The following is a 15,502-nucleotide window of genomic DNA, read 5'->3' on the forward strand; positions in this document are numbered from 1 at the left end:
GAAAGAATCAAATCTTTGGGGCAAGATAGAGTCATACATGACGTTAAGTAGTAGTTTTTCATCCATTATCTTTGATATTCTTGGAGTGTTTGTAGCGGAAAACCGTGCTAGATTTGTAGGTATTTTATGGAGTATTTGGTGCGAGCGCAATGCATGTTTATGGGAGCAAAAACTTGTCAATGCACATGCATCCTATCATTAGATACGGTTCGGGGTTACATGTGGTGCCACCGTCCCAATGATAATGTGCAATCTGCTACTCTAGCTTGGTCTAAACCACATGCATATTGGATCAAGTGTAAAGTCGATTGTGCTCTTTTCAAAGTTGATGAAAAATTTGGTGTTAGTATCTCTTTTCGTTACAGCCTTGGACATCTTATGCAAGCACACTCCATGGTAACTATACTCCTTAATAATAGCTCTTATGTGAATGAACAAGGAAATTTACTATCTAATTGTAGTATATGTTTTCGAGACAGCCTTGGACATCTTATGCAAGCACACTCCATGGTATTTCCATTTGTTATAAGTGCAGCTGAGTATGAAGTTACCGCTCTACAAGAAGCCCTCCAAATTGCTCTTGAACTATGCCTCAATCGGGTAGTTTTCGAACCTGATTGTTATATAGTTGTAACTACACTCCTTAATAATAGCTCTTATGTGTATGAACAAGGAAATTTACTATCTAATTGTAGGACTTTACTCATATCTAATGCTAGTTATGATCCGGCTTATATTAGAAGACAAGCTAATAGAGTCGCTCACAACCTTACTAGAGCATCTAGATTACATGCTAGTCGCAGTACTTTCTTTCATCCTCCATTTTGAATTCACTCTATTATTTTTGATGAAATGAAATGAGCTATCTTTCCAAAATATATATATATATAAAAGGTATTGTACGAACTTTCAAAGTTGTTGAATGCCTATCCAAGACATCATTGTCTCATTGCCTAACAACAAATTCAAACTGACGTATAACAATACATATAGTTAGCATATGAATGTCATGTGGAAAATTAAACAGTGAATTAAATTTTGATTTAAGAATACAACAAATAGAGCAATCTATGGCCTATAATTTATCATCTATAGTAATCTTGACTAGTACAAAGGAAAATTGGCTCGAGTTAAGCCTTGAAAGAGAAACAAACTATTCAGCACCGATACTTCATATTGAATGCATGTCTAGTTTTCAATATTGTGAGCCCCGATATTTTGGTATCATGTCCGTGTATGTGTTAGCGCTTCACAGAGAATGAATGAAGCTTATAACGACCGAATTCAGTGACCTACGGCTCGACCACACCGCAAAGCATTACTTGGTATTGGGTACTCATCTCTCCATGAATTAGCTGGAGAATACACACGAAGATAAAATTGTTGTCCTAAGTACTGACGAGCCCAATTCTCGGACCTAACATTCCACATTCCCACATTGTCCAAAGGCATGTACACTGCACTCCATGATTTGGGGTACACCTATGTAGTAGTAATCAAAACACAAAGAGCATGCAAATTTTTCAGTCACAATTTAATCATAACATAACAAACTTAAAATTCTTTACGAAAAAATTATCAAGCTTGGTACCTGAACTGTGCAACGAGAAATTGTGTCTCCTAAATTGTAATTTGACCTGCTTGCAGCTGACCATTGGCCTCCATCCATTCTGAAAAATGAAAATATAGATGTCATAAAAATGTTAGAATATTATTGAAGGACTAATATGATTGAAGATTTTTCAAATTCCGGGTCTATTTCAAAATAATACTAATTTCAAGGACTGATTTGATAGTTTCTACAAAATTTCAAGAACTAAATCGGTTTTTTACTCAATTATGAATATAAAAGATATAGTTTGCTTGCATGCGAGGAAAAAGATTGAATTTTGTTTGGTGAAACTTACCCTACAACAAAGAAGTGATGGCCATCAATGTGCCAAGATTGCACACTGTCTTCAGGATTTTCAAATACAATCTCGACATAGCCTCGAAAATCAGCGGCCATAACAGAAGTTTGGAGGTAACCACCACCACCTGTGGGATTGTCCGGAATACTTCCAAGGCTGAAAACTCCCGAGATCTTGAAGTAATCCGCCAGTTTAAGTGGTGTATCGGCAGGGATGAACGAAACACTATTAACAGCATATCTTTGCTTGCCATTGATAACTGGTGCAGAGTTTTCAAGTCTTATTGTACGCGTCGTGTTTATCAAACCATAATGGTAAGATCCTTGCGGATTAGGTCTTGGTCCACTAGCCGTAAGATTCCTCCTGAGTAATGAATTTTTTTTATAGTACATCACTCAAGGATCACGTAAACAAGTTTGTAACAGTAAATGGACTAAGAATGAATGAGAACAATACCTGAGGGAGCGAGCTTGTTCAAGAGACCAATCGATTTGAGATGTGAGGCCACCTGGGGGAGGACCAGAAACAGTTTTTGCCGAGTTACTGTAGTGAAGTATGGAGGTAGCTGTTAATATTTGAGAGGTAAATCGTGTTGAAGCAACGATATAATAGTCTTGTGGTGGTTGATCAGCAGTAACCAATACAGAGTAACTCTGCCCCAAATGAATATCAAGGGAATCATAAGTGTTTTGTAGTGTGTGGATTCCTTCCACTTCAACTAGTTTCATCTTATGACCTTGAATTCTGAAATTGATGGAAGTTGTGAGTCCAACATTTGATATCCGGAATCTGTATGTATTGCCTGCCAAATAAGCAAGAAAACTGTAATTACTATTGTTGAGTATGACTCAAATTCACAAAACTCCTAATTCATCGCTGGAGTTTTTGTGTGCGGTTAATTTATCAGTTTTCTTTAGAATCGGATTTGGTGTTCTAACAAATATCCATATCATAGAATCAATCTAGAAAAAAATAAAATGCTTGAAGTTGTTTAAATGTACCTTGATCAACCGTGAATGTGTAAGCATTAGAACCGCGACCATTGATGATAAGCCCGTCTGGTAAAGGAAGGTCACTTCCATTGTCTAGAATGGCCTTCAAATCCTGAAAGAAGAAATACATAAATATAAATATACTTATAGTTTATGTGAGATTTCTCAAATATTGAACACTACTTCTCAAATGGCACAAAATGATAGCAGAAGACATTGAATTGAGATCAGACGACTTAGCTCACACATTCAATAAATTAATTTTAAACGATCTTAACTAAAGATTTAAATAAGACGGTCGAGATCATTAACTGCGTGACACATTTACTACACGAAATATGTCTACTTCTAGAAGAGTAAAGCTACTTACAGTGTGATTTCTGTTGTACCAATCTCCTGCCAATATGGTGAAATCATTCGATGGAGGAGGAAACGGTACAGGAATCATAGGGCGGCTGTTAATTTTGATGCCACCATAACCACCTGCGGCCTTGTGTAATGCAAGGGAGGGAAAGTAAAAGTAGCTACCAATCTGATCTTTTACTTGAAGAACATAAGTAAAGTTCTGCCCTGGTGGAATTGGACAGTTTGTTCCATATACTCCATCTTGCCATGAATTCCTCCTCTGCTGCACTCCATTCCTATTAAGAATCATCACATACTCTTAACATTAGTCTTTTTTGGTGTAAACCGGGTATCCTCCGTGCACAACTGCGGAGACTAATCCCTCGAGCACTGTGGGACCCAAATGGACGGCAAGATGATACTTTAAACAAGAAAGTTAGAAGAGAGAGTAAACTAACCAAGAAATAAGGAAAGGTTGATCCAAGCTATTGAAAACACTAACAATCAAGTTATCATTAGTGACAGATTCAATCTGTGGTCCTGGAAACTGTCCATTTATCAATATCCCCTGCCATTTCATAAACCAAATATATATATATATTCACTATATATTTCACATTTTTAAAAAATAAGAATCACAAAGAAAAATAATTTAGAACACAAATATAACCTGTTGTTTAACTCCAAGAGGATAAATATCTCCATAGGTAACATTCCAAGTATAGAACCTATAAGGGTCTTCTCCATTTGAACTTGTCACAACAAGCAACACTACTAACAAAAATGAGAGAAACCCTAGTCTCATTGAGTACTTCATTTCTTCAAACTCCACTTTTTTTTTTCCTTTGGCTCTAGAGGTTTATCAAGCTATGAGATATAAGGTAATGTTTTGTTATGCTCTGTCGGTGTAATAATGAGAGAGAAAAGGAGAGGATGCTTCATTCAACATGAGTAATGGACCAGTCTTCTGTCATTCTGTGTATGAGCTGTATGTATTTCAGTATCTTATTCTTTGGAATGTGTGTGACATGACACAGAACCACATTATATTACAGAATTTTTTTTTTGAGGGAAAAATTATATTATAGAATTGAATAATACAAAGATAATAATATATTAATTTTTTCCATAAAAGTTGAATGCACTAAAATGTCACATACCAAGAATGGTACAACTGTGTGAGGTCATTTTCTTTGTCATGAAGGAAGCATGCATGACGAGGAAGGAGGACTAAATAAATAATTATGAAGAAATAACAACAAAGTTAAAGCTTAGATTTGGTAGAAACATCCAATCATTAATTTAATCTGGACTTAACTTTTATCATTGAATTTAAATTTTGTTATTATTTATTTGGTCCTCATTGAGAAATTGGTATGTAGCACAATTGTGTAAAGTAGCTACCATGAGATTATATCTCTAATTATTGTGAGGTCAAAGTTAAATTTGGCTTATTTTCTCAAAATGCTACTATAAGCTAGTGATTAAACATGAAGTGGAATTATAATTGATGATAATCTATTTTTTTTTTTCTTTTTATGTATGAAGATCCTATAAACAAGATTCGTTTTAACTAAAAACAAATCACTTATTAGTTACTCCTCCGTTCCTTTTTAAGTGTCACTTTTGGAGAAATTTTTTGTTCCTATTTAACTGTCACTTTCAAAGTTCAATACAATATTAAATGTTGTTTTATCAATATTGTCCTTAGTTATTTATTGCAGAAAGAGAAATATATGAAATGAGATATTAAATGAATAAGTCATTATAGTAAAAGTATAACTTATTGCATCAAAAGTAGTATCAATTGTTAATTGTCTTGGTTTGTGTAAAATGTCAAAATGTGACAATTAAAAAGGTACGGAGGGAGTATAGTATAATCTCTAAAACAATTAAGTATATCAAGTGCATGCACAACATTGGGCAACACAGCTGCAACAAGAAAATTGTAGGGGTGTAATTTGATTAGTAGACCTCAATATTAGTTTTTAGTGGACATTATTTTACAACAGACTATGGGTTAAGGTGAAAACAAGGAAGTGGCAACCAATTGCAATGTAAGAATAGTTTTGTTTTTTTTTTTTTTTTTTTTTTTGCAATAAAGAATAGTTTTATCAAGATCTAAACTTGCTGCAACTTTAAATGTTGTAAGATCTGAAAAAAGGAAACTAATAAATGAAATACCAACCCACAGAAAACAAAACCCAATAAGAAGATAGAGAAATGTTAAAAAAGAAAGTTATATAATAGTAAGAGTTTTTCTACTTGCACTCTAGTTAATCATGGTTGCATACCAAAATGATAAGATTATCTTTTCATAAAATTTGATTTTCAAAAAGCCTATTCCTTCTTTTTTGGTTACACCCCAAAACCCTTCTTCCAAAACCATAATTCTCCAATCGATCGATTGTGTTCTGCAAAGATTTTCAAAACCATACTTTCTCACGTCCATTCATGATTTCAAAGAAAATTCGAAGCAAATCAGGTTAGCAAGTGTTGTTCTTCAATCGATTGTGTTTTTCTTGTTGTGGGTTCTCAGTTCTGATTTTGTGTTTTCCTTGTTCTGCGATTCACAGTTCTTCGATTTTGTAAACTCAGTTTAAGTAGGTTCATGCAAACTCAGTTTAAGTAGGTTCATGTAAACTCAGTTTAAGTAGGTTCATGTTAACTCAATTTAAGTAGGTTCATGTAAACTCAGTTTAAGTTAACCTTGCCAATGTAAATTAAAACCGTAATCGTACAGTGCATCATTGCAGTTGAAGGAAAAAAATTGAAACTAGCAAATAGAAGAAGAAATTCACTTACTTATATCCAATTGAGTATGGATGAAAAATATTTTGATTCACTCTTTAATTTTCATGGAGATTGATATTGAACATCAAATTGTTTGATCGATCGCTTTGTGGGGTAAAAGAGGGTGAAACTCACTGACAATGAATAAAATTAAGGTTTTAAGAAAATTTATATAAAAGGGCAATTTTGGTATTATAAAACAAATTTAAGAAAATTTGGGTGTAACCAGAAAAACATGGGGTATAAATAGAAAAACTCTAATAGTAATTGCATTGAAAACCGTGTAATTAATATTAAAGAAGTCAAAAATGTTTTTTTTTTATGGTAATAATTTTCTTTTTTGGCATCCTTAGTCAATGCTTCTGGAGACTGGTTAGCATGACCCAAGAAGATATTCATCCCCTCAAACAATAAATATTCCAAAAAATAATCCAAAAAATAGGTAAAGTTACACTCGCAATCATTTAAGTCAGACTTTTTTTTTCGGATGGATCCTTTAAATTTTCATTTATCTAAATTGATCATTTCTGTTACATTATAGTACTTTCACCACTATCCTTTTTAATATCGATAAAACTTACATAAACATGTACGATATGCTCATATCATTTCTCCTCTCGCTTCTTCTTATTTAAATTTAAATTCTCAAATCCAAAAACTTTAAAACCAATGTATCTCATTCTTCCCAAAAATGCCTTTGTTTTGTAAGAATGGTTAAAATTTACGAACCTAAAACAATAAGTTATCATTGTGTGTGATGAATGGACACTTGATGTTGATCGTCTCTAATTGTACAACAAAATTTATGATTCAGAGTCACAAAATATAATATAAAAGACTACAGTGCAACAAGAGCATAATTTAAAGACTAACAACGCAAACAAATGTATCATAAAAGATCAATTTGAAAAAAAATTACACTTAAAGGACCAATCAAAAATAAAGGTAAAATTTAAAGGACTGCATGTGTAATTTTGTCAAGAAAAAACATCATGTTTTAAGTGATCAAGTAAGAAATTCAAAGTTCGGCAAACTTTATCACAACACCAAGATATATAATCTATCACAGCAATAATTAAACATCAATATTAAATTTATTACATTCTGTTCCAAAGATCGTTCTGGAAGCTAAAACTCATAATAAGTACTATTACAATGATGAAGTACAAAAATAAACTAGAGCCGTGACCAAGTAGACTGATCAACAATTTTGATTAATTCAGCAAATAAAAAAAGAAAACAAAGTCAAATTTGAAGTTGTCAAGGGGAACTCTCTTCAGCAACAGCTCAAGAAAATAGGACCTCACCAAATACACATTTGGTAGGTTTATATCCTTGGACTGTACAAGAGGGTATCTTGGTTTAATTGATTCCGACCATTTTCATTGATGAGCTTTATTAAAAGCCATCAATGAAATTTGATATATGCTCCCACAGTTATCCATCACAACCTGTGTAAGTAGAGAAATGTAACATTTTCAGTTTTTTTTTTTTAAATTTTGTGTTCATTTTATATTGCTAAACCATAAACCCTAAACAATTGTGAGAGAGAAAATGGAATCTATAATAAACAAGTATCATGAAAAATAAACAGGACTAGAAGAAGCTCATAATATACGTGTAGTTGATGTGCATTTACCAACCAATATATATTTACCTTGAAGAAGCAACACCAAGATGCAAAGAGCAGTAACATATAATATTCTATAGTCCTTCTGCTTAGAGAAATTAAGAAGAGGTTGATAGTTTCTTTGCATGCAGCTGCTCCATATTGATGAACACCATTTAATAATTGAAACATTTTTGTAAGGAAAAACACTACACAAGGTTTGATTATTGACTTGCATGAAAGGCTTCATAGGTTGGGCCCAAGGCCCGTCATGGTGCTATCTCCACTGCACAAGCCAAGATGCACATTCCTAGTTGAAATTATTTAAAGACATTAGTGTATGAGATTTGAAAGCTTGTTTTTTTGACCTTCATTGTTTTCTAGAAACACATGGAAATGATCAAAAACCCAGCGGCGGTTAATTTGTGTTCGTTTTTTAGTTATAAGTCAGCGGTAGTTAACTACCGTTGAGATGTTTTTGCTCATCTCCATATGTTTCTAGGAAAAAATATATGTAAAAAAACAATTATCTGAAATTTGGCTTTGTCAAATTCTTTAATGAGGCATTGATAAATTATTACAATGAATCCATCTTTTTCTTGCTGAGAGAACCAAAACACCCCTTGTTTCTATTTATATTTATATTTATATATAGTTGATTTTTTTTAAATCTTTTCTTTTTTGTGGACAGAGTTTGAACCCTATACCTTACATATATTATGTATTGTTCAAACCAACTGATATAAACTCACGAAGATAAATCTTTTAGTTCATTCGTAAGCTTGAGAATTTATTTTTATTTTTTTTGAAGGATGGCTTGAGAATTGTAAAGTATATTTTATAATTCCCACGGGTCAAGAGCATGCTAGCTTTTAGATTATTATATTGAGATAAATAAATGATCAATAATCAAAGGTAATGCGTCAAAATCAATAAAGACTACCTCCACTAGAAGACAAGTTCTACATGAACCATTTTGATAGGAGGTCCACTATACCAACTGAAGGATGGATTAGTATTTGAAAATCTTCGATAATTATACGATGATTAGTCTAAGTTTCAAAAGTAAAAAATCATAATCTTTTTTATTATAATGTATAAGAAAAATAAACATGTGCAACTCAAAACTCCATTGATTTGGTTTTTTTGTTTTTGTCAAACCAACGGCAGTCGTCGTTACAGTTTAGTAATAGATGGTCCATCTTAGAACTGGTCCATAGCTTTCTGGTTTCTAATATCAATGAATGTTTTTCTTATACTGGATTATCAAGTGATGGATGTTGAGAATCACAAATATTAAGAATTTGAAATGGATTTCGATAAAGATGTCACATGGTCGAGGTCCTACTAATCAAGAGTTTAATGTTGGGAGGTAAGTAAAGTTTAATCAATATTTTTTTTATCCATAATCAAACTTAAATTCTCTCAAACGATTCGTCCTTAGATATAATTTTTTTTTCAAATGATGTTTTTTTATATTAAGATATTTTTTTAATAAAACAATTACTCCACCCATTCTTAAAATTTGATAGTGTAAGGTATTATCACATAGATAAAAGAATATCAACTGATTGATTTATTATTTTTGTACCTAAATACATGTCATATTTAAAAGAAAAAAATTCTCTTAATATTTGTTTTATTTTAAATTATTAGATACATTTATTATTAACTTTTGAAAAGAAAAAAAAACACCTTGTTATTTTAGAAATGTCCCTACACAAAGTAAACAAATTGAATACATACCAACTTTTTGGGGGTTGAAGAGTTTAAGGTACAACATATGGAGGCAGGAGCGGAGCCAGAAATTTAGAGTTAGGGGGGTCGAGTACAAGGAACATTTTTTTTAGCGAAACTTTGGTTATCTCTTGCCCGAACTCCGAATCACCATGTTGTACGAGTGTGAAAGACATGAGATTTTTGTCACAGGAGAATAAAATCCATTAAGGACTAAATTATATTTTAATCCCCTATCTTTAGTTTCTCATTTTTTGCTTTAAAATAGTCTTTTATTTTCCAAAGTTATATCATTGTGTTTCATTCCATTTAAAATATATTGTGGAAAGGAGCATATGCGACAATTTAAAATAATATAACATATAAAACTAATGATATTAGTTGTCTATTAATCTAATAATATGGTGAACATTTTAATTAGATTAATTAGGGGGACCATAGTCAAATATATATTTTATAAAACATTCTAATATATTTAATTGTAGTATATAAAAAAATATTAAAAATATAGGGGGGATCATGGCCTCCATAGGCCCCCCCTCTCCCTACACTATTTTATGGAGGTACCTAAAAAAGTCTAGGATTGTTGGATACAAGATTTCCAAGAGTGCGGAAGGCATTGTGAGGGTTAAAGAGGTAATGGTGAATCTTGTGAAATTAAAAAGTGTAGTTGGATACAAGAATAATCATCAATGGGGTTGATTGTTAAATTGACATCATTGTTGTTTTGAGGAGAATTATGGTGAAATATTGACTTAAAAATAGGGGTAGTTTAGTCTATATAAAAATTTATATTTTTACCTCATTGTTTAAAAGTACCAAAAATGGGGATTCTTGGGAAACTTAAAGCCTAAGGGTTGATACCTTTTATTGTCGTGGCTTGGGTTCAAAAACAAGAGGCAATAAGAGGTTACACAAAGAGAAGAGCATGGATTTAGTGTTGAGTGCTTTTTGTGGAGTTTTTGCATGAGATGTAAAATAACCAAAAGAGGGAATTTTTAAGGAAAGTTAGTGATTAACATTGAGGATTTTTTGGTGAGAGACACATTCTAAATACTTTGGCTAGAAAGATTTCATTAGAAGAAGTATTCAAGCATTCTCATTTGCATTCTTGATAGGTTTTTTTGGTGTGTTTTTTCCTTTACTCTCTTCATCATTACTTTGATTGTGTGTGTGTGTTATACATTTGGGTTTTTAGATTTGTTTTTGTTTGAATATTGTTGCTTGAATTGTTTGGTTGTCATTGTTATTTGCTCAGGTTTTTCATAAGGGTTTCAATTCATAACAAATGGCACCCACCATGGGGAAACAAAATAAATTATATAAGCGATCAACATGGGTACCAAAATTGACACAAGAAGTATTTTGGAAACAACAATTTTGATTCAACATAAGTGTGTAGATGCTTTGAAGGGTGGGGCATTGATTCTGGTCAACCTAGCACAATCATAGAAGACTAAGATGAAAGATAAGTCAAGAAATTTCATAACATTGTGCCTCATAGATAAAATGTTAAGGGAGGTCATGCAGAATAAGATCGCAATTGTGATGGGGATCCCCCCGTGCTAAAGAGGTTTTGGAGAGACCTTAAGCACTCGCCATCAACTTTGAAAGGCATTGGTAATAATACTCATTATCAACCTTGAGAAACGATGCTAAAAATACTCATCGTCAATCTAGATAAGTGGTATTAAAAATACTCGGTTAGCTTGAAGAAAGCAGATTACTGATTTTTACATGTTACAAGGTAATAGGCCTAATGTATGCACGCGTTTGAAAGCTCTGGTGGAGAAAACTCATCTTAAGACTGAGTCTTCCACAAGTAGAACTAGAAGAAGACAACCAAAAATGGCTCCTCGCTATTTGGTAAGGAGTATGGATAGGGGAGATATTTTTTCGCCAAAACGGTACGACTATGGAGATGATGTCCATTATGATTTAATTGTGGTTGAAAAGATACTAGACTCGTAACCAAATATTTGCAGGAAAGCATTTGAAAGCAAAAAAAAATCAGACTTCGAAACTTGTGGGACTACAAATGGTAATTGGATGCAAGGAAAGACATATTTTGCCACTTGTGGGACTACCTCAAAAGCCAAAGGTACTTGATTGCAAGGAAATATTCAAGAGTATGGAAGACATTCCGAGGGTTGAAAAAGTATGGTACAACTTATGGGCCTACCTAAAAAGTCAAAGTTAGTTAGATACAAATGGATCTTTAAGATAACGAAAAAGGGAACATTCATGGGATTGAAGAGGTTATGGTACACCTTGCAGAGTTGCTTAAAAACTCCGAGGGTAGTTGGATGCAAGATCTTTAAGAGAGTTGAAGGCATTATGAGGGTTGAAGAGGTTATATTGAATGTTGTGGGACTACCAAGTGTAGTTGGAGATAAGGATAAGTATCAATGTGGTTGACGGTTAAATTGAAATCAAGGGTAGTTTAGTCTATTTAAAAATTGCCTATAAATAGAGATTTTTTTGTTTGAAAGTACCAAAAGAAAGGATCTTTAGGAAACATAACGGCTAAGGGTTGATACCTTTTTGGGAGTGTTGCTAGGGTTCAAGAACAATAGGCAAGAAAAGAAATCACAAAGATAAAAGTATGGCTCTTATGTTGAGTGCTTCTTTCAGGGTTCTTGAATAAGAGACAAAATCACCAAAAGATATAACTTTTAGGGAAACTTAAGGTCTATTGTTGAGAGCTTTTGGACGAGAATTATGGATGAAAAACATATTCTAAACACCTTAGATGGAGAGATTTTATTAGAGAAAAATTCAAACTTTCGCTCTTGTCTTCTTTAAAGATCTTCTTGTAGGTTAAGAGAAGGAACACACAAGGTTTAAACTATAGTTTATTGTTGAAGTTGAACTTTTGTAACTTATTTGTATCTTTTGCAAAGACTTCTTGAATAAGAGACAAAATCACCAAAATACATAACTTTTAGGGAAACTTAAGGGTTGGGGTTGAGAGCTTTTGGATGAGAATTATGGATGAAAAACATATTCGAAACACCTTGGGTACAAAGATTTCATTTAGAGAAAAATTCAAACTTTTCCCTCTTCTCTTCTTGAAAGATCTTCTTGTAGGTTAAGAGAGGGGGAACACATAGGGTTAAAACTATAGTTTATTGTTGAAGTTGATTTTTTTGCAACTTATTTGTATCTTTGGTGAGGACTCCTTGATAATAAAATGGATAGTTTTTCTCTCCTACATACGTAGGCCAATTTGGGACAATCTAGCTGAACAATCTTGATGTGTTTGCTCTAATACTCTCTTTATTTTTGTTTGTTGTTTTCAATGTGGATTTAAAATACAATTATGTTGCTAGGTTCGTTCTTAGTTGAATGTTGTTGCTTGAACTATTTAGTTGTTGTTTTCCATTGTTATTTTTCTCTACATATTATCTTGTTTGTTTTGCACAAGGGTTCAAATTCACAACATGATCATTATTATTTTCTCTACATATATTTTTTTTTTCCATTTTTCTAGGTTTTATCTATGTTCGTAAACATTTTCTCTCTTTATTTTATCATATTTTTAACTTACAGAAAAATCCACGGGCATGGTCAAAACCCTGAGTTTTGAAACAAAACTAAAATGATTAAACTACAACAATTTAAAAATTGAGGAAAAATTAGTTGAAATCCTCTTCATTTATGAAAGAAAAAGTTAAATATAAGGACCCATTTTTAAAATCATTTTTAAATATGGATCCCATAAAACTTTTGTGCATATCTATCTCTTTAAATAAAGCTCCACGTTTCTTTTGAAAAATTGAGAAGATGTTTATCCATGAAAAAGTGATGGTAATGAGCAAAATTACTTTTGAGGTAAAAATCATGATAGTTTCTCAAACTGCCATCTATACGTTTAAATCTATCAAAATACAATAATCGAAAACGTGCTTCCAATATCTCTGTATTTTTGGGGTCGGTTTGAGAAATATTTAAAAAAATTCTTGATTAAATGGCTTGGACCATGAACCAGTCCACAATACACGGTCAGTGCATTCCCTCAGTCACAACAGTTGGACAAGAAATTATAAGACTAATAATCTAAACTTCATTTAAAATCTAATTTACCAAACTTAAAATATATTGTTTGATTTTCATTCTCTTAACTTACCATAAAAGGTCTTTATCAAAATAAAAAAACTTACCAAATAAGGAAGCGTTGAGGGTCTCCTATTTGATTCGCTCAATATTTTAATTTCAACCTCTAATGTTAGAGCATGTATGTCTTCCTCACTTTTCATTGGCTAATTTTATGAATAAATCAAACTTCAAGGTTGAATAACTTCAAAACATTAGTCAATGACATTTCCGTACACAAAATCCATAAACCTACCAACATTAGGATTTTTTATTTTTTTTTACAAGATTATGACAAGTTATTGTTTTTTCATAGATCTATCAACTAAATACCATGTGAGACTATCTCTTGGTTTATTAGCAACTTTATTTCACCGCATCAAACATATTAATCAATTAATTAAAAAACTAAATTAGTTAGCTAAACGAAAACAAACACAAACACAATTTTTTTTTAATCAACAAACACAAAAATGTTTTGATCTTATTTATTAAATAAATAAATGATATAACTTTGATCTTTGGATTTTGGCATGTGAAGAAGAATATTCATAGAATCAAATTAAAAGTAGCATAAATGTACCTGAAATCAACAGAAATTAGGTCCCTTAATATAGTTGTGATGGCTTGAGATCAATATATGGAAGGGACACTGCACTTTGATGCTTCAAACCAAGGTAATATTTCCTTCAAAGATGTTAAATTTCAGCATTAATTTCTACAATCAAAGACTCTCTATGAACAATAACCTAAACCAAACCAATTTAAATCATCAAATAAAATTGTGTCACTTTGGTTGTTCTAGAGATATTTAAGAATTGAGATCATGAAAGGAGTGGCCTAGAAAAGAAAGTTTCCTTTAATTTGTTTTTTCATATATATATATATGATTATTCATTTAATTTGTAAGTTTAGAAAATAATGAAACAATTAAATGAATCATGGAACAATGAACAAGAACAGAGAAACATACCAGCTGTGAATGAGGAGAATGAAGTAGGTGAAGAAGCAGCAACAGAGCAACTAAAGTTTATGAGTGTAGAAACAAAGCAGTGGCCACTTGTCCCATTGGGATCTCTTTGCCTCTATTCTCTCTACCTTATTATACACACAAGAGACTTTAGGGCTTAAATAATAAATGAATAACCATATATGGTCCAAAAATACAAAACAAAATAATATACTTTATTAGAAAAAATTTCATATCTAAAATATTAAAATTATTTTGAGTCAATTAAACGAACCTCGACGTACCATAAGTCCTAGCTCAACTGACAAAAATGTCGAAATTGTTAGACCGGACATCATGACCGGGGTTTGAACCCCGATACCTCCGTTTTGTGTGTGTGAATTTATGATGACTTTGCCATCTCAACTAAGAGATGCTTTAATTGCATAACCTCTCCTCTTATGAGAAAGAGCAATGCTATATACATTTTACTTCTCTCTTATAAAAAAAAAAAAACATATCTAAGATAAAATTACTCTATGAGACTATGACCTCCTTGAAAGCATTCAAACGCAACACCTTGAGGTTGCAATGCAAGCCGTTATGTATCAATGATCTAACACCTCAAGTGTGACAAACAATCTTCTCATTTCAACATAAGCAAACTTCTAATGTATAATATTTTCTCTTTTTTTCCTTCAAAAAAAAAAAAAAAATTTCTCTTTTTTATTTACGATTCATTAACGTATGGTTTCAAACCTAATAAATAAAATCTTGAGAAAATTACTAAATCCGATAAAAAAAAGATGCTATTTAAATTGACTTTTATACTCTAGAACCATAACATTGATAATAAATTAATGTTCGAAGTTAATTATTATTGTCATTTAAAGTTATAAAGAAATAAAAATTGATTTTTTAAATATTGTCTTAAGTTTTTATGGTGGCTTAAAGTTAATTGTTATCATAAAAAGAAATAATTTGTCTTAAGTTTTTATGGTGGCTTAAAGTTAAAGTTAATTTGTAAAATAAATTAAAGAGTAATACAAATTTAATTTTTAAGCAAGAAGCG

General features: G+C 31.9%; 1 protein-coding gene and 1 long non-coding RNA gene across 2 annotated transcripts; both read right to left on the reverse strand.

Moving 5' to 3' along the window:
- Positions 1-915: 915 nt before the first annotated feature.
- Positions 916-4,259, reverse strand: LOC11422641 (L-ascorbate oxidase homolog). The gene is made up of 8 exons (XM_003596910.4): positions 3,918-4,259; positions 3,706-3,815; positions 3,273-3,543; positions 2,912-3,014; positions 2,367-2,712; positions 1,908-2,273; positions 1,592-1,670; positions 916-1,482 (listed from the first exon to the last, which is right to left on the reverse strand). The coding sequence occupies exons 1-8, from the start codon at positions 4,062-4,064 to the stop codon at positions 1,285-1,287; spliced, it is 1,620 nt and encodes a 539-aa protein (XP_003596958.1). The 5' UTR covers positions 4,065-4,259; the 3' UTR covers positions 916-1,284.
- Positions 4,260-7,094: 2,835 nt separating this feature from the next.
- LOC11412755 (uncharacterized) lies at positions 7,095-14,611 on the reverse strand. Its single transcript, XR_003009059.2, has 4 exons — positions 14,455-14,611; positions 14,065-14,168; positions 7,698-7,959; positions 7,095-7,491 (listed from the first exon to the last, which is right to left on the reverse strand). It is a non-coding gene; the product is annotated as an uncharacterized lncRNA (long non-coding RNA).
- Positions 14,612-15,502: the final 891 nt, after the last annotated feature.

This window comes from Medicago truncatula, chromosome 2 (assembly GCF_003473485.1).
Source record: "Medicago truncatula cultivar Jemalong A17 chromosome 2, MtrunA17r5.0-ANR, whole genome shotgun sequence".
Taxonomy (NCBI): Eukaryota; Viridiplantae; Streptophyta; class Magnoliopsida; order Fabales; family Fabaceae; genus Medicago; species Medicago truncatula.